The 19,649-nt window shown below is 41.2% G+C and overlaps 2 protein-coding genes across 5 annotated transcripts in view; one reads left to right on the forward strand and one right to left on the reverse strand.

Annotated features, from left to right (window-relative positions):
- Positions 1 to 6,652: 6,652 nt before the first annotated feature.
- SOD3 (superoxide dismutase 3) lies at positions 6,653 to 9,308 on the forward strand. Its single transcript, XM_016423300.2, has 2 exons — positions 6,653 to 6,882; positions 8,364 to 9,308. The coding sequence occupies exon 2, from the start codon at positions 8,391 to 8,393 to the stop codon at positions 9,105 to 9,107; it is 717 nt and encodes a 238-aa protein (XP_016278786.1). The 5' UTR covers positions 6,653 to 6,882; positions 8,364 to 8,390; the 3' UTR covers positions 9,108 to 9,308.
- Positions 9,309 to 12,428: 3,120 nt separating this feature from the next.
- The window catches only part of CCDC149 (coiled-coil domain containing 149), a 145,154-nt gene continuing 137,933 nt past the window's right edge, over positions 12,429 to 19,649 (reverse strand). For all 4 annotated transcript variants that reach the window (XM_056802474.1, XM_056802476.1, XM_056802477.1 and 1 more), the window contains one exon: positions 12,429 to 17,311. In XM_056802474.1, the coding sequence (XP_056658452.1) occupies positions 16,863 to 17,311 (449 nt within the window). In that variant the 3' untranslated portion in view covers positions 12,429 to 16,862. The remainder of the gene's footprint in view (positions 17,312 to 19,649) is intronic.

The raw sequence follows: 19,649 nt of genomic DNA on the forward strand, positions 1-19,649 counted from the left end.
CTCTTCTGGCTCTGCATCACTTCCTGGAGGTTGTTCCAGTCTCCATGGAACTCCTCCACTTTATTATTCCTTTTAGCACAATAGTATTCCATCACCAACATATACCACAATTTGCTTAGCCATTCCCCAATTGATGGGCATCCCCTCATTTTCCAGTTTTTGGCCACCACAAAGAGTGCAGCTATGAATATTCTTGTACAAGTCTTTTTCCTTATTATCTCTTTGGGGTACAAGCCCAGCAGTGCTATGGCTGGATCATAGGGCAGACAGTCTTTTAGTGCCCTTTGGGCATAGTTCCAAATTGCCCTCCAGAACGGTTGGATCAGTTGACAACTCCACCAGCAATGAATTAATGTCCCTATTTTGCCACATCCCCTCCAGCATTCATTACTTTCCTTTGCTGTTATGTTAGCCAATCTGCTAGGTGTGAGGTGATACCTCAGAGTTTCAACAAGCATTTATTAAGAACTTTTGATTTGCCAGCCTCTGTGGTGAGCACTGGGGATATAGAGACAAAGCAAGGATAGTCCCTGCCTTTAAGGAGCTTAAACTCTAATATCTTATACCCTTCTTGTACCTTCCACAGAGTCTAGTAGAGTATTGTTTACATACAAAGTACCTCCCCAAAACTTGCTGGTTATCTTATTTCTAGATAGTGAAAAAATTAATACTATACTGAAGTCCTCTCTTGGGGCAACACATAAGATAGCTTGCCAAGGACATGGGTCTTTGCATGCCTTGCAGTATTTAGCACTATTCCTTGCATATAATTGGTGCATAATAGATGTTCATTGAAAGAATGCAGAAGAATACTTTTGAATTAAAAAAAAAAGATTTCCTAGATATCCAGTATTAAAAGAAAAATTCCAAGGCCTGACAGGATAGTATTGTTGCCTGAGTTCACTTTCTAACCTCCTGGAGGCATTTGGAAGTAGTTAATTAGTCAGGGAGTTGAGGCCAAAGGACAGCCTACTAACCATTCTTTCAGTTAGAAGGAGGAGGCTCAGCACCCTATTTGTGTGATTGCTAAAGCATCTAAGCAGCCAGCTATTCCAGGAACCAGTGGGAAAGAACTCCTTTCCCACTGGTTCCTGGAACAATTGTTCTCTTAGGAGTTTGATCTCAAACTCAGCAGGGTTAGAACTCCATGGAGCAGAAGCAAACGATATGACATTCCATTCAGATTATCCTGCAGGGAAAGGGGACTGAACTTTGGGTCAGAGCTGCAGCTGCTAACTTTCTTATTGTTTTAATATTTATATTCCATGCCAAAGAGTCGAACCCATTCTTTTTCAAAGATAAAATGAGCAGCAATTAGGTTGCACGGTGGATATAGTGCCAAGCCTGGAGTTAGAAGGACCTGAAGTTCAAATCTGGCCTCAAACACTTCCTAGCTGTGTGACCCCTACTTGTCATTTAACCCTAGTTGCCTAGCTCTGACCATTCTTCTGCCTTAGAAATAATACTAAGATGGAAGGTACAGGTTAAAAGAAATAAAATAAAATGCATCAACTTCCAGAAAGTCTGCTTTATTACTTTGAGAACTCTACATGCTCTTATTTTCAACTTTCTTGAACTTGCTTAGAACTTTAAAAAATCAAACATTTTTCAATATCTTTTCTTCTGCTATTGAACCTTCCTTTGTAACAAAGGAAAAGTTATGTATAATCAGCTGAAAAAAGCAGCCAGAAATCCTGACAATGTGTCAATGTGTGCCCCATTCAAAGTCCATAGACTCCCACTTCCCTATCTACAGGAAAGATGAGTTCTATTTTCTGGACCCAAAACTGTTCATGTTCATTTTAATTAATTTTAGTTCAGCTGCCTTTAGTGGAGTTTTGTTTGTTTATTTTGTTGTGGTTTGTAGACACAGATCTTTCTCTCTCTCTCTCTCTCTCACTCTCTCTCTCTCTCTCTTTATATATATATATATATATATATACATATATATATATACACACACATATATATGTTGTGTGTGTGTGTGTCCATCTTATGAGGATATCCTGATGTTACAGGGGCATCCCTTTTTAACCACCAGCTTGAGCCCCCAACAGCTATGCTCTTACCATTGTTGAGGGACCAATAACTAGCATTCCGGTCCCATTTAGCTATGTAACATCCAGTAGCTTTTGTGTGTGCCTTGGTACAGTAAATTTATACTCTCCCCAATACTACTTCAAGCTCTGGGGTACAGGGAGGAATAGACTCATAACATAACTCAGTTCCTATAAAGCACTGGTCTTATTAAGTTCATGTCTATATTTGACAGAACTGTTGGACAAGTCTTTGTATTGTGTTCAACTGGGTCAGGTCCCTGAAAGTTATTCCCATAGGCCACTCCTTATTCTCTGAGGTATCAATGGAAACTGGTTCTAAAACCCAGGCTCTGAAATATGGGGGTACCATGGCATATTTTAGACCTTTCCAAATTCGCAAAATTGGAAACTCTACTCCCTTTACCTAGAATGGAAAAGAACAAAGGCAGAAGTCAAGGGCCAAGACCCATTCACTTGGACATATGACCTCAAAGGAGAAGAAGCCCATAAGACCATTCCCATGATCTCCTACCAGATGCTGTGAGCAAGAATGACCAAGATTCCTCAAGAGTAAATAATTCAAAAGATGCTTTGGCAGATGCTGACAGGCCTTTGAATAACTATACACACACTCAAAGAGCATCTTCCTCAAAATGTTATTAGCATAAATTTACAGCTAAATATATATATATATTATATGATATATAATATGTTACATAATATATAATATAATAAATATATATAGCTAAAATTATGGAATATCTATATATGCCCCATTTTCTATACTACTACTAAAAATAATAACAGCTAGCATTTATTTGTTGCCTTAAAGTTTGTGAAATATTTTACAAATATGATCTCCTTTTACCTTCACAACTCTAAAAGATAGAAGCTTTTATTGTTCCCACTTTACAAGTGAGGGAACTGAGGCAGACTGAGATGAAGTGACTTGTCTAGGATCACACAGCTAATCAATATCTAAGGTTGGATTTGAACTCAGGTCTGTCCTCACACTAAACCCAGCAATCTATCTACTGTATTGTCTAGTTGTCAATATTATTTAGGACTTTATGATCATAAAATGCTTTTATACATTGATTCTTTGGATCTTCACAAGAACCCTATGAAGGAGTCTAGTGGAAGGAACCCTGAACTTAAGAAAATAGACCTGAGTTCTAGTCCTGATTCAGCCACTTAATTCAATGATCTCTGACCTTCCTTGAATCTCTAAGATTTAAGAAATATTTCTACTTTCTAATCCAAATGGGTGTGATGAAGATCAAATATGACAGTGCTCTCATATGTCTCCTAGATGTTAGTCATTGGTTGGTCAGTGAGATGTTGGTGGGTTTTTTTGTGCAGTTACCAGATAGCCAAAGAGTTCTCTGAATCAAGGAGCAGGAAAGTCCCTTAGGAGTAATTTCATAAACTTATTGGCAGAACCTGTTCTTGTGTCAGACAGTAAGAATGATGCTTTAGTCTTTTTTAAAAAGTTGTAAATTACAGATGTTGTAAGCTACAAAGTGATATGTACACAGTATTATTATTACTATTAATTATTATCCCTACTTTACAGACAAGTACTAAGGCAAAAGAGAAACTAGGTGACTCAGGGCTAGAAAGTACAAGTGGCTTTCTGGGATTGCCTCCAGTCAAATAGAATCTATCTATGGCCATCCACATGGGCATTAGCAAGAAACAGAGGGGCTTGAGCCATGCATCTGGTCAAGTGGCTGTTGGAGACATTCTACTCTCCTCTTTTGCCTACTTCCCATCTCACCTCTCTGATGCTCTTGTCATTTGAACTTGATCTGAATCAAAGACAAGGAGCAGAAAATAAAACAGAGTTCTCCCCGCCATCCCAGAGCATGCTTTCCATATTCTGCTCTCCTTTATGCACATGAGCAATGGAGAGCCCAAAGTTTCTGGTCATTTTAGGGAGGGAGAGGAATGGCTCTGATCCCATTTAGCATTTGGTGCTATTTTCTCCACACCATGAAATCTCTGAGAGTCAGGCAAAGGGTTGTCAGATAAAAGATATGACCATCATCACTGGCATTTATTTATAGAATAGTAGAAGTTTAGAGCTCATTTACATTAATCCCAAGGGCCAGGGAAGTACAGATTGGCCCAAGGCCACATAGTTAGTGAATATCAAGGCCAGAATTTGAACCTAGAACTGACTAGTTCATGTGGTTTCTCCCAGGCCAGATGCTGCCTAAAGACTTGCCAATCTAATTTTCAGGGGAATATCTCTAGAAAGATCTAGATTGCATCCTATTTTCAGGTGGACTTGCCTAGTCCCTTGTTACTACGTTGTACTATTGAGAGCAGGAAGTGTACTATCACTTTGACGTAAGATAAAGAGGAAAAATCAGTGCAAAAAACAGGAGTTAGAGAAGAACCCGACTTGAGCGCATTTCTGACGGATATTTTGGGCCTTCTTGGTATGTGACTGTCTTCCTTCAGGTCACCACACAGCAATTGTTTCTGCATCCTGCTTTTAGCCATTATCCTCCCATGACCAACCAAGTGTAGCTGACCCGTGATGCTCCTGACATCATTTGTCACTTGATTATTCTCTATAACCTTTTTTTCTTTGTAATAACTAACACATATGAGAACTCTGCTCAAATCTATCCTTAGCTATCAACCAACAAGAGAGAAGTTAGCTAAGAAAAATGAAGTTATACAGGGTATCCCAAAAGTTTTAGAGCAGTTTAAATCTAATAAAATTACACTAAAACTTTTGGAGCACAGTTTATTTCTAGATCTATTTTCCCCAAGGTTATATGTGTTTTCCTAGGTTTGCATGGAAATCCCTAGGCTTAATCAGGAAAGTAGGTAGCTTCCTTTTACCCTCATTCCCACTCTCATATGCCTCAAAGCTTTTAGACATTGGTTGGCCAGTGAATTTTTTTTCTCTGAAGTTATCAGATAGACAAAAGGTTCTCTGAATCAGGGAGCAAGAAAGTCCCTTAAGAATTGTTTCATAAACTTATTGGTAGACCTTGTCTAGTGTTTGACAGGATGGATAATATTTTAGTTTTTTTTTTTTAAAACTCTGACTTTCTGTCCCAACTCTAAGACAGAAGGGCAAGAGGTAGGCAAATTGAGTTAAGGGAATAGGAAGCAATAATTCAATCATATTAAGGACAATTGATCCATGGGTGATAATGACATGAAAGCCATTTTCTGAGTTAAGAATTAGTGCCCCCAAAACTAAAGTTCCACAGATGCTGAGGATAGCAGTAGATTGTGGTAGAAGGGAAACTGCATCAAGAGCTGTAAGAACACAGGATCATAGACAAAGACCTTGAAAGAATGCCGGTGGTAGTCTAGTCCAACCCTTTCATATTTTATAGGCGAGAAAACAGATGCTTAGGAAAGTTAAATGATCTGACTGTGGTCAGAAATGATATCCAGTTCTTAAACCATTTGGCAAAGCTATGTAGTTAACAATAGATCATAATTTCACCAATCTGTAAAATGAAAGAGTTAAACTAAATTGTTTCCCTATGGCCCTGCTAGCTCTAAAATTTAATGACTGATTTGCTGAGTTGTATGAAGCCTGTGATATTAGCCATCATGTTTTCTTCCTTATTGCTCTTGGTCTTCTCATCTGTAAAATGGAGAAATAACATTCCATTAACATCAAAGGACTATAAAGAAGGCACTTGGTAAACCGTTAAATGTTATTGAAGTGTAAATCCTTCATATTTTCATGTTACCATGGGAACATAGAACAGGAATGGTGAGGGGGTGCTACTGTCCCTTGCAAAATCAGTGGAAGGGTATCCCTGAAATCAGCAAATCTCTATCACAAGTATCAAAAGAAACATCAGTGATTAAAATGAACATGGGTGATGTCAAACAGAGCTGACCCCCAAACCAAACAGTCCAGAATGGAAAAGGAAAAGTCATTTATTTCTGTGAGGAGCTGTAGAGGAGAAAGAACATTAGTTTTGAAGTCAGGGGACCTGGCCTCAAATCCCAGCATTGCTACCTATTATCTTTGTGCCCTTGTACAATTCATTTCAGCTCCTCACATCTCTGTTTCCTCTATAAAATGGGAGGTTTGTACTATAGATAATTTTCAGCTCCAAATGCCACAGTGCTGTGATGGAAAAGAACCGCAGCAGAGTAGAAGAGAGGGGCTGAAGGTATGTTCTTAATGGGAAAACAAGGCCCAGTGTGCCCCTGGCTTGTATCCTCTATTTTAGAACATCACTAAAGCTTTTCTTATTATCATCTCCCTAAAATGATGTGGCCACTGCATCTGAGAAAATGTCACCTGCAGACCTGGAGATCCCCATTTCCACATTAGGGAGCAACGTCCAGCAAAAATAACTCATCTACTATAGAATCTAGTGGAAAGGAAAGAGCTTCTCAATAAAGAGACCATTGTCTACTCTCAGAGAGGGATACTTCACTTCTGCTATGTTTTTCTCCCTTTGCCCAGAAGGTCACCCTCCCTGGTGGTGGATGACCCAACCTTTATTTTTTGGTAAACAGGCACTTAGCAGAGAGCAGGGGGCAAGGGGTGCGGTTGAAGTTAGGGAGGGAGCAGAGGGGACCAATAAGTGGAAACCAGCCAGGGACAGATCTGAATGGCCTGCCCTTTCTTAAACCAGCTCAAACATACTTTTCCCTGCTTTGCCTTCTGACCACTCCCCTGGGCTGGCCATTCTGAAACTTTTATAAACAGCTTGTCTGTACCCTGCAAAAGTCAGCTTCAATCTCAGACACAGAGTTGTGACTCACCCTTCTTTATTTTGAAGCAGCACTGGTGCATAAGAAGAGAGAGAGAGAGTGAAAGAGAGAGAGAGAGAGTGGACAGAGAGTAAGTCAAGGACGATTTTCATTTCTTTGGATGGGACTTCATAAGAGGGATCTGAGTGGGTGGGTGTTTTTTAATGGGAAGGGATGTGGGTTGGAGGCATCTTTTCAGAAGAATTTTTGATTAAGAAACAAGATTAAGAAAACGGCAGTCTAATTTTTGCAAACATTGGGAAGGGAAGTATGGGAAGGCAGAATGATTCAATGGAAAAGACAATTCTCTGGAGTCAGAGAAATCCATTACATTCTAGTTCTGCTACGTCTACCTGTGTGATCTGATCATTTAACCTTTTCTGGGACTCAACTTTCCCATCTATAAAAAGAGAGGGTTGGACTCCCTGATTTCTAAAGTCCCTTACAATTGTAATTTCCTGAGCCTATGAAAGGGTTGGTGAGAGAAGAGAGGTAAAGGGATGAAAGAGAATTTTTTTTTTACTTTGAACTACAATAATTTCTCTTTAAAAGAAACATTTTGCAGTGTTAATAATGTCCTACTTGCAAGTTCATAGCATGAGTTTAAAAGGACTGCTAGAGATTGTGTTTTCACAGTGTGAGAGCTTGGGGAGATTGACCAAGGGGAAGAGCTGGACTCTTTCTTTTCTATCTTCTCAATGTCAACAATGAGCATTTTTTGACCCCCCTCCTGTGATTAAGGCACCATGCAAGTTCTGTGAGATTCAGTGGATAAGCTCTGCTTCCAGTCCTTGAGGCACTTAAGAGTCTAGGAAAGGAGTGAGAATCGTTCCTGACACAAACACAAAAAGGAAAAATCACAACACAAAGGTGCATGTGGTCCTTGACTCAAGTTGACTCCTGGCCAGTGGAACCCTTCTGACTTAATTGGAACCAGCTAATTCAATGCAAGCATAACTTAGTAAAGATTTGCTCTAAGCTAGGTACTATGCTGGGTTCTGGAGTTATAAAAGAGAACCAAAATAGTTCCTGCCTTCAAAGAACTTATATTTTATCTGTGGGGAGCAGGGTGGAGATGGGGGGGGGAACAATATTAATAAAGATAAGTACAAAATAAATCAGAAATAAACATAAACTAATAGGAAGGCAAAACTTTACCCACTGGGCAATCAGTAAAGGTCTTTTGTAGGATGTGGCTCTAGATCTGAGACCCAAGAAATTCTGAGAGGTAAAAATAAGGAAGGAGAGACTTCTAATTATGAGGAACTAGGGGTGCAAAAACATTGAGGTCTGAGAGATGGCATGGCATGTCTGAATATCAAGGAGACCGGTTTGGTTGAAATGGGGGCACTTGAAGGGGGAGGAGGATAATGTGCCACTCTGGACATATAGGTTGGAGGAATGCTATCAATAGCTTTCAATGACAATCAAGATTTTGTATTTTAAAGGTTAGACTAGAAAATTCAAATCTCTAAGATCCCTTCTGGGCTGATCCTCCATCATTCTACTTTCCCTCTCACCCCCTTTCCATTCTGTGAGACCTCTCCCTTACCATTATGTATTGGGGATCAGCCTTGCAGGTCTCCAGCTGTCCACAGGATGCTTCCAGTCCTGAGTGCCACCATCATCCTGTCTGCCTTTGTGTCCTGTGCCACAGTGGAACTAAATGGGGAGCAGATGAATGACATCCAGAAAAAAGTCAGTGACCTCTGGCATAGGCTCATCTACCTGAAGCCAGTCACTTCAGGCAGTGATGATCATATTGTCTATGCCACCTGCCAGGTACAGCCTTCGTCTACTTTGGAGGCCAATAAACCCCAGGTGACAGGGCAAGTTCTATTTAAACAGCTCTACCCAGATGGGAAGATGGAAGTCTTCTTTGATCTGCAAGGGTTTCCAGCAGATACCAGGAATGCCACTGGCCGAGCTATCCACATTCACAACTTTGGAGATCTCAGCAATGGCTGTGATAGCACCTCCAGCCACTATAACCCTCATGGGGTAGCCCACCCCCTCCACCCAGGGGACTTCGGGAACTTCCTTGTGAAGGATGGAAAGATCAGGAAGTCTCGATCCAACGTTTCTGCTTCCCTATTTGGGCCCCACTCTGTTCTTGGAAGGGCCATTGTAGTTCATGAGCAAGAAGATGACCTTGGCAAAGGTGGAAACAAAGGCAGCTTGGAACATGGCAATGCTGGGAAGCGCCTGGCCTGCTGTGTCATTGGCATCTGTGGACCAGAGCTCTGGAATAAGGCAGCAATGGACAATGCATCGAGGAAAAAGAAGAGGAGAGAAAGTGAATGCAAGACTGCCTGAAGCAAGGATTTCTGTAGACCCTTGGTCTTTATCTGGTCAAGTTAATCATCTCTGCCAAACATCACCAGTTGCTTAGATCCTGGTATGAGGCTCTTTCTTTAGCTGCACTAATCGGTGCCTCCTCAGAGCTGCTTTGTTTTGGGGGGGAAATTCCACATTCTGTGTGTCACATAATAAAGGAGCTTCAATGCAATATTGCAACATGGGTTTGAGGTTTTTAGTTGATTTATTTATTTTTATTTCACTCAGCCCTTGAAATGGAAAACCAAAATCCTCAGAGAAGTGGACAGTGTTCTGAATGAAGTTTCTTCTCCCCCAAGCAGTCCACCTTCATTTTTAGAAACAAGTAGATTGTCTTGTCATGACATGGTGAAGAGTCCCCACTAGAAATTTCAGTAAGAGTGGGAGAGGGGAATAAGATGGGAGTGTGCTGCCAGCTTAGAGGTCATGGGGAATGGGCACAGAGAATTTGGAGCCAGAAGATTTGGGATTTCCTGATTGCTGCATGATGTGTGTGACCTTTGGCAAAATATTCAGTCTCAGCTGAGAGTGGGCTGCCTCGAAGAGGCTGTTTAACTTGGAGATGCTCAAATCCTAGATTTGACACTTGGTACCTTGGACAAGTTTCACTTTTCTCATCTTAAAATGAGAGGATTGGATGAGATGATCTCTAAGATCTCTTCCAATTCTAAATCCTATTTCCTTAGCCACAGAGCTTTCCATAATTGGTTAGTTGCTTTCTCTGGCCTCTGGGCAACAGAACCATATTATCAGGCCATTTCACAGATTGGTAAGAAGAGGCACAGTGAGGTGAGCTAGTTGCTGTATCAGTTCAGGATCACATAGGAAGCTACTAGCTAGGTGGAACAAGAAGGCTTTATGCAATGCCCAGAAAATAAGGAAAGAGGGATCAGAGACAAAATGTGATATAAATTACTATTCACAACACAATTCTGCCTCTCAAGTAGAAGTACAAATTTAAGAAACCTGAGACCCCAGCGAGGCCTGATTTGGACTAATGTTCTTTGCTGGGTTGCTTCCCTGTTGCAAGTTAGATTATACACTGAACGGCTGACATCTTGCCAGTATCCTTTGACTTTAATAAATTTAAATACTGAAAATGACTATTTACCTTGTGCAAAGACCATTTCTTAGACTTTCCCCCCACTGCTTAGTTTGATGGTGCTCTAGTTCCTCCAGTCTTGGGAGCTCTGAGTCAAACTGAACTCCAGCCAGCATCCAGTCCTCAGTGGTTATTTTTACCTCTGACTTGAACTTAACTTGTTATTTAAAAATGGTTCATTGAACCCAAACGGCTGTGGAAGAGGAAGGATCTTTGCCATGAAATTAATTTCCTTCCATCAGGCAGCTCCCACTGGCTTACACTGGAATTGGACCTGACTCTCTTTGGTCCATGCCATGGGCCAAGTTAGTCCTCAGACAAAAATGAGATGCTTTTCAGTTTGGGGGTGTCAAGGATGGTATGATTGGCCCCCACCCTTGTCACAGTAATAATAAAAAGTAGAAGAACAAATGCCAAACTTACCCAGTTGTTTCTTTCCTTTTTTTGTTTCTTTCCTTTTTATGACATCAATTCAGTGTTATGTCTTTAAGAAGATTTTTAATTCTGGAGGTGACTAGGATAATGATAATCAAACTAGCGTTCATCTAACACTTTAATGTTTATATGATATTAGCCCATTTTATCCTCTTACCACCTGGGAAAGTTGGTTATCCCTACTTTACAGAGAAAGAAAATGAGGCCAAGCAGAGGTTGTGACTTAGCCAGGGTCATACAGTCCTACTGGGACTCTGCTCTTCCTGCCCCCAGGCCCAAGGTTATATCCACTGCAAAATTTAGCTCCCTCTGTAGGACTAGTAATCCTTGACACACGGGGCAAGTTGGAGGTGGGGATAAGCATTTATCTAGTGCCTACTAAGTGCCAGGCTCTGTGCTAAGCACTTTTTACAAGCATAATCTCCTTTGGTCCTCAAAACACTCCAGAACCCACATAGGCACCATTATTAGTCCTATTTTGCATTTGAAGAAACTGGGGGAAACAAAGTTTTCTTAGGGTCACCCAGCTAGTTGTGTCGGAGGCTAAATTTGAACTTGGGTCTTCTTGACTCCAAGCCTAGCACTCTTATCCACTGTACTACATAGCTGGGAAGGGGGATAATCTGCCCCAATTAGGTGTAGCTGCATCAGAAGATGGCACAGACTCTCTCGCAGAGATTCAGGTCTCAGCCCCTGTAGAGGTAGAGATAAAACATAAGGGGCATTCCCAAGAGGAAAGAAAGACTGGGAGAGCAAAGGACCAGGGGAAGACAAGGCATTAATATGTGGGACCCCGAATCCTGGTTGCCCTACCCTAGTTATGGCTTTGTTTAGCTCATAGACTTTTTCTGGAGGTGGGGGAACAGAGTCTTATCTCCCCTCTCCATTGTTCTCAACTTTTTTTAACTCCCTGGGACCTCTAAAGAGGAGATCCCCATTTCAGCTTTTGTTCTTGGACCTAAGAAACCCCTTCGATAGCCATCCTCTTTCCCATAGGAGTACTGGTGGTGGGATGTATATATCTGTGTGTGTGTGTGTGGTGAGAATGGGGCAGACAGCTGGGCCATGTTATGGAAAATGTCTGTGCATCACTAAGATCCCATTTGGCCTTTGGAGGCTGGTTTTTTCTTCCTCCTTTCTCTCAGATCCATTTTGTTCATCTAAAGATATTAGCTGTTTTGGCTTTGCAGCCAGCTTGCTAATCAGTTTGCCTATTTGACTCACAGGGTTTGCATTTGTCACTGGGACTTAACCACACACTTGTTTTGATTTCTTTTTTGTAAAATTAGAAGCATTTGATGTAATGACTCTACCTAGACACAGCTGGTAAAGTGAGAATAATGTTCAAGTTTGCACAGTTTAAACACAATGTAGACAATAATTAGAAAAGCTATCTTTAGATGCTTAGAATAAGCTTTTCTCTGAATTGCAGTGAATTTTTCCTAGTGTGGCTTTTCAGTGCATATATCCAGAAGTGCCTATATGCAGAAGAAAATAGAGAAAATCAGCTAGTGTTTTGGTCAACTTGAAAGGGGGAAAAAGACTTCAGGAAATAAACCATCTGATTTTAGATCTGAAGCATTTCAACTGAATGCATAAAATCTTTACATTCTCCATATTTTTCAAGCCTACCATATGATCAAATAATTTTAGGTGACAGATTGCAACTGATAAATTGCTACAATATGCTGGAAGTAATGCTCAGTCTGTGGTGAGGGTGGAGAGGGAGAATGACGCACATAATAAAGACAATTAATCATCTATACCAGGAAAATTACCCCATTTTTATTCCAGGTAACAAAAAATATAGTTATGATGCATGGTGATTATAGAATCCAATAAAGTGAAGTCTGCAAATAAATAGAACTTCTTTTCTTTAAATAAAACAAAACAGCAGCCGATAAAAAAGCCAATTGTTTTAAATTTAATAGGTTATCATTGGTCTCTGCTCAGATCCCAAAATATATCCCTACGTTCAGACAGACCAAGGAAAGTCAAACTTTTCAGTATTCTGCAAACTGCCCTGTGCATCAAAAAACCCTCATTTAGGAAAGAAGTGATAAGAAAAATAAGGCAGCACATCGAAATCTATCATTTTAAATTGCCTTCATGCTGTGGTAGGATTTTTTCTTTTTTCTATTTTTTTGGATCAGCTGTAACATTGTGAGAGGGGACCTTCTCATTTTTTCCTCCTCTCTCATTTCTAATTAGATTCACCACTGGTCTCCCAAACCTCTCTCTCTGATCTTTGGAATTGTCTTTGTCCAGCAATTCTTTGCCCTATTTGACAGCAGGAATGAAAAGCACCTGGAAATTTGCATTTACCTTAAAGTATTGTGTTTGGAGATCCTCACAATGTTGCCTCTGCCCTTCTGCTGGCCATTGAGCTCTCATAGTAGAACTGTCTCATGTTCAGGAGTAGAAAAGAGGGTAGGAAAAGCTGACTAGGCAGGGTTCAGAAGTAAAGCAGAAATAAATCTTGCTCAAATAGTGATCTTTTTGGAGGGCAGGTCTGGTTCTGCAGAGAAAGAGACATCAAGTCCAAAATCCCAACAAAGAGAAGAAGAAAGCTTTTTGGAAAGCCCTGTCAGTTATGAGGGCTGGCTGGCTTAGGATTGGTATGGGGAAGAAAATAACTATCTCCCCAAAATGCACACACACAGTCATCATCTCAGCTTCCTTAATGGTACTTGAAATTCTCTGAATAGGGAACAAAGCTTTCCCTCTACTTTTAGGGAACAGTGTACTTTATTCATACTAAAGTGTAAATGATTGCTATCAGATTGTTTTTTTCTCTCTCAAGGATTTTGGAAAGTGGGGAATTCATTGGACACCTGAAGAGCAGGGAGAGTGGAAAAAACAACTCCCTCACATTCTTGCCTAAGGCTAGCTCTGGGAAAAGGCATCTAATACTACTTGCCTGGGACTGAGCTGAATGCCACTGGGTGCCTCCTGGCTAAAGAAAGCCTCAGGGAATACTTGCCAGAGGCTGGGAAGAATTTTGTGGGCAAGGAAGGAAGGATGTTGTGGGAATGGGTCTCAGGGGGTAAGGAAAGCCCCAATTTTTTTTTAAGGAAAGGATTTATTTTCTCAGGTCTTAATTAAAGAACTACAAACCCTCATATATACTTGCATGTAGAAATCAATGCCTAAAGGCTGCTGAGTGCTGGGCAGTCATAGGAAAGGAGCATTTGTTATGATGAGAAGTGTCATTTTCAGTTGCATCTCTCCATGCATGCCCTGTTCTGCATTCTGCCTGGACTGTACTGGAAAGGCAGAGAGCAATCCACACATGGCAGGCACATTCTGGCTGACAAAAGTGGGCATGTCAGAATGCAGCTGGGTGGGTAGACCAAGCAGTAACATTTTTCTTTTTTTTTTTTAATCAATAACTAGGAAACTCACACTATTTTGGCTTTTTGGCTAAAAGTAATCCATAGGGTAGATTCGACAGAGCAGTATGGTGCAGGATTTTAGAAGAGGGTTTAAAAGGGAAACAAATAAACAATTGTGAGCAAGTTGGAACCTTTTTCTTTACTATCCGAGAACAAAAAAAAATGGATGAGGATAGGTGGAGGCAGTGGACACATAATATTGTTATGGCGATGTACCCAACAGCAGCCCAGATTCTGCACCACCAAGGCCAATGTGCTGGCCAGCATTCAACTTCAGGCTGTTTGCCTCTGGGGGCTTGTCACTCCTGGGACTCCTCTGGGCTTCCCTGACCATGGTGCAGTATGCTGGGGGTAGATCATAAACTCTGTTGTCCAGGAGTTGATAAATGGACTGTAAAGATGTGCACCTGGCAGGCTGGGTATCAAAACTGAGCTTGAGCTAGGAGAGGATTTTCTTTTTATTATTATTTTATTAAATTTGGCTCCATTTTCCTCCAGTGCCTTTAAAGTGCTACTTGGGAGAGCTGAACATTTGCAGGCAGTTAAGTCCGGGTCCAGCAGGAAAATTACCTCTGTGGCTGCTGGCCCACACAGACTTTGCAGCTGCAGAGGCAAATTCCCTCCCCAGGAAGTTGGATGGATGGGGGCCAAGTGGGGTGAGGCAGAGGGTCTCTGTGTGTGGAGATGGGGTACCTCTGAGGATCAGCAGCAGGATTAACTGATGTCCAGTTCTGCAGGGGTTAGGGACCCCTGGGGCTGGCAGTTTTAGCTGGGGAGTCACTGAGCATACACACACTTGGTGAATCTCTTTCTACTTTCATAGCCTCTCTGGGCTGCTCTTATCTTTTCTCAATTAGTAACCACCCCCCAAAAATCCTAATCCCCCAAAACAAACAGCCCCTCATAGGATAGGGGGGAAAGCCCGGGGCTTTTAACCCCATCTCTCCTGTGATTGTCCATAAATGTGGGAAGAAGAGGAATGAATAATAAATGACCATTTCTTTGGTGCTTTAAAGTGGGTAGAGTGCACAGCTCCCAACAGCTCTGTGAGTTGAGATTTTGGTGTATTTCTCTGATTTGCTTATGTTCTTTATCCAGTAAGGGGGTCTGAGATGGGAACTCGGGTCTCCTGCCTTCAGATTCAGTCCTTTTTATCATTCTCTGCAAAGGCAGAGAGAGAGAGAGGAAGATAAACTGACCACCATATTTAGATATCCATACATTTAATATGCACATTTTCTTTTTAGGATGGTTAGGAGGTAAAAAAAAACAAAATAAAATGCCATCACTGCTTAAGAAACTCCTCTGGTTCATATAAGGAAGCCTCTGAAGAGGTTCTCAGGCTTTCACATAAATTTACAGTTTCCTGGGGGAAATGAACTGACCCTGAGACATGGGGAATTCCATTTTCTGAATATATGTTATAGTTCCAGTTGTGTCTGACTCTTTGTGACCCCTTCTGGGTTTTTCTTGCCAAAGATACTGGAGTGGTTTGCCATTTCCTTCTCCAGCTCATTTCACAGATGAGGAAACTGAGGCAAATGGGGTTAAGTGACTTGCCCAGAGTCACACAGCTAGTAAGTATCTGAGGCCAGATTTGAATTCAAGAAAAAGTCTTCCTGACTTCAGGTCAGGCACTCTCTCCATTGCATCACCCAGATGCCCATACGACAGCATAAAAAGACCCTTCTCCTCAAGGGGTTTCCTAGAGAGACTTCACAGTCCTGGAGATGCTATCTTCTCCTTCCAGGGTTCAAGTTTCACACCAGTGTGTGGGCAGCTGAGTCCTAGATAGAATGCTAGGATCATAGATTCAGAGCTAGAAGGAACTTTTAGAGGACACTGAATCTGTCTCCCCTCCTTCCCATCAATATACAAATAAGGAAACACAGGCCCCCAAAGTTAAGTCATTTACCTAGGATCACACCAATTTGTTGTTGTTTTTTACCCAAAAAGCAGATGACTCCAAAAGTATCAGAATATACCACTGATGGAGAAGTTTGAAAGGTGAGAATGATCATTTCCTGGCTCTACTTTTCACCTTGTTTCTTTTGCCCTCAAACTATATTGTGACTTTCATGCTTCCCTCCCTGGTACTATAAATGCACCAACCAATGCCCAAGTTGGCACACTTGTCATTTACCCAACAACACAAGCACCCAAATGAGAGGTATGAATTCAGAATAGGGAAACAAGTCCTCTAAGGCTGCTGAGGCCCCTCTCCACCCACTGTTCCCAGCTGTGACACATTGCTACAGGCGCTGTGCCAAGAGCATCCATGTGGAGGAGACCCAACAAGGCCTTGACATGACAAAGTGTCACGGTGGGCCCTTCGGACCCATTATGCTCAATTATGTCTCTCTTCCCAACAGCCTTAATCATTACAAATACCGGGGACCTGATTAAAAAGCCCATCAGTTTCAAGCTCTTCCCATAATTTTGATCGACAACATTAAACGTTAATAGAAAAACATCTTATCTCTAATAAAACAAATGCCGACACAAAGACGGATGGGAAAAACCAGCCATATGGCGCACACTATTTTCAGTGCCTGCCCGTGTTCACAGCAGTACATCTTCAGTAGTAAGATATGATGATGAGAAGATTGAGGACCTGCATTTAATAAATCAAGCTGTACTGTCATCAAAATACCTACAGTTTGCAACAGGATCAGAGGATTTTCTGAGTCCCAGACTAGGGAGTATTTGAGGAGAGAGTTACTTCTAATGTGTTGTTCTGTGGCTTAATTCTTATTGTCCCTAGCGCCTTCCATGTGTTCCAATTTTCAATCCTTTTATCCTTCATGTCTTCACGATACCCGAGCAGCTCTCCTCTGGGATGGCTTTCTCCTCTTCCGGGTCACAGCCTTCCAGGGCTTGTTCTTTCCCCAAACCCAAGGACTCACTGGAACCAAAGGGATCAGGGCTAGACAAAGGAGACTCTACCTTGGCCATCCCCCTGATGTGAGATGGACCTGTCCCTTTTCTTGGGTCCTCTTGAGAACTCCCTTTTCTGGTCCCTTCTAGTTCTTCAGCTGCCTGTTCCTCTGTCAGTTTAATGATTTCACTTCCAAGCCTGTTTATTTCTTCTTCCTCAGAAGGTAGCTGGGGTAATGAGGGATGAAAGTGCTTGCGTTGGTTCCCGTGCTTGGGCTTGGCTGGGGAATTGTCAGAGAGCTGGGCTGCAGCCTCCTCAGGAGCTGTCAATGCCACAGCAACAGAAGAACTTTCATCTCCTTCCTTCTGCTCCCCTGAAAACAGAAATGGGACAGCATCAAACTGTTGGAAGAAAATAAATTATTATCCCCCCCCCATACTACTTTAAAATTTGTATTTACTGTGTCATTTTTTTAGAAAAAAATCTAGTCTCCTGTCATAGGCGAACAAGGATGCCAGGGCATGGAAGATAGGACATAGAAGCTAAGAGGAAGAGTGGCATTTGAGGGAGAATATGCTTCAGTGATTAGAGATCTGGAGTTATTAATAGAGAAAGAAAGCATTTGTGCATCTGCCCATAATCCTATTCAGTGTCTTAAGTTATCTCCAGGCTTCCCACTCATTTCCATTAAACTTTAAAATTAAGGACAAAGGTTTCAGGGAACTAAAGCCTAGGGCAAATTTCATCCCAATCTCAAACAGCTGAATCTTGCTGCCATCAAGAGCAATGTAGTTATGGAAATGATCTTAGAAGGGATAGGGGTCAAGAGACCTGGGATTTCTTTCAAGCTTGGCCACTAACCCCCTGAATGTGTGATGCTGGGCAAGTCCTTTCCCCTCCTCTGATTTTTGGTCTGCAAAATGAGAGTTCAGCTACATCTCTAAGGTCCAGGACCACAAGATCCCAAATTTGTTACTACCTGGATAACGTGGGGCAATTTTTAAAATTGCTCTGGATTTTGATTTCTTCATCTATAATATGAAGTAGTCGTACCAAGGTCCCTTCTAGCTTTTAACTGAATATCTTGCTTTAAGCTGGAGGAAAATGATCTGATTCAACATCCTTGTTTTATAGATGGAGACCAGAGAAATGACACACCTTCCCCAAAGTTATTTCTTTAATAAACAGCCGAGTCAAGATTTGAACCCAGGTCTTGGTTATTCTGGTTATAAGTACACACATTACTTTTGGGCAGCAATATAGTGTGGTGGCAAGAGCAGTGGGAGATTCAGAGTCAGAAAACCTGGCTTGTTGTGCCCAGTTTGATAGTGATTTATCAAGTGTTGTTGTTGTTCATCCTTTGTTTTTGAAGAGGACCAATGATATCACAGGATGAAGTCTTGACTTATGCATGAATTAGATTTAGTGAGACAGAAATGCACAGTCTAGTGACCAAGTGAGGTGAAGAGAGCACTGATCCTGGAGACTTATTACATCTGTATACATTATTTCAGGGCTGATGAATATTATGAAATCAGAGAAACGTTGAAAGAGTTGTATGAACTAACACAGAACAAAAAAAAAGTCAGAGTAAGGAGAAACAATACACAACAATACACACATGAAACTAACTAAAACCTGAAATTATGATTAAATACCAAGACTAATCTTGTTTCAAGAAGTGCAATGATGAAACAAATCTCCTTCTGGCATATAAAAAAGGGGTGTATAACAGGTACGGAATACTGCCTAGGCAGTCAGTGAGTAGAATCAGGAGAACATCGCATGCAGTAATATTAATATCAGACAATGATCAACTGTGAATGATTTAACAATGATCAGCAATGCAAGGATCTAAGACAACCCCAAGAGATTCATGATGAAAAAGGCTATATGCTACCATAGAAGGAACCAATGTTGCTGAATGCAGATCAGAGCATTCCATTTTTCACTTCATTTCCTTCACGAGTTTTTTCTTGAATGTGAAATATGTATCTTCTTTCACAACATGACAAATATGGAAATATTGTATATGTGTAACATACATTGTTTCCTTGTGGAGGGGGAGAAGAGGGAGGGAGGGATAGAATTTAGATTTCAAAATATCAGAAAATGAATGTTAAAGATTGTTTCTGTTTGCAATCTGGGAAAATATAATTTTTTAAAGCTCTGTGTGTGTGTGTGTGTGTGTGTGTGTGTGTGTGTGTGTGTGTGTGTGTGTACCACATAGGAAAAGAACACTGATTCAGATTTTATGTGTGTCACATTTGGGAGGAATGGAGATCTCCACACAGTTGGTGCTTTTCATACTTGAAAATGAAAATCTCTCAGTGGTACTGCAGAGAATTAAAGAAAATAGTGACTTTGGGGAAAAGTGAGGGAGTTTGGGTACCATTTGGGCAGCCTCATCTGCAGGGAGTAAATTATGGTACTTTCTGAGGTTAAACTTTTCACTAACGTGAGGTGAATAAACTCCTCCTGGAAATTACTCTTCTGAAATTACTTCTTCCAGGACACTTAATAGTATATCCCAGTGCCCTGGAAAAATTAATTAACCTTACAAGTTAAAGCCTAACCCCTAAACCGTTTACAGTGTGTTTTTACTGTGTGTCAGATTAATCTTCTCTTCTTAATTTACATCTGAGTGAGGGTGGTCTAAATTACACTTAGGCCCTTTGGTCCCTGCTGTTCTCCTGGTGCCATCTTTCCAG

The sequence above is a fragment of the Monodelphis domestica genome, chromosome 6 (assembly GCF_027887165.1).
Source record: "Monodelphis domestica isolate mMonDom1 chromosome 6, mMonDom1.pri, whole genome shotgun sequence".
Lineage (NCBI taxonomy): Eukaryota > Metazoa > Chordata > Mammalia > Didelphimorphia > Didelphidae > Monodelphis > Monodelphis domestica.

Coding starts and splice junctions, on each gene's coding strand:
- SOD3 (XM_016423300.2), top strand. CDS start 8,391: ATGCTTCCAGTCCTGAGTGCCACCATCATCCTGTCTGCCTTTGTGTCC.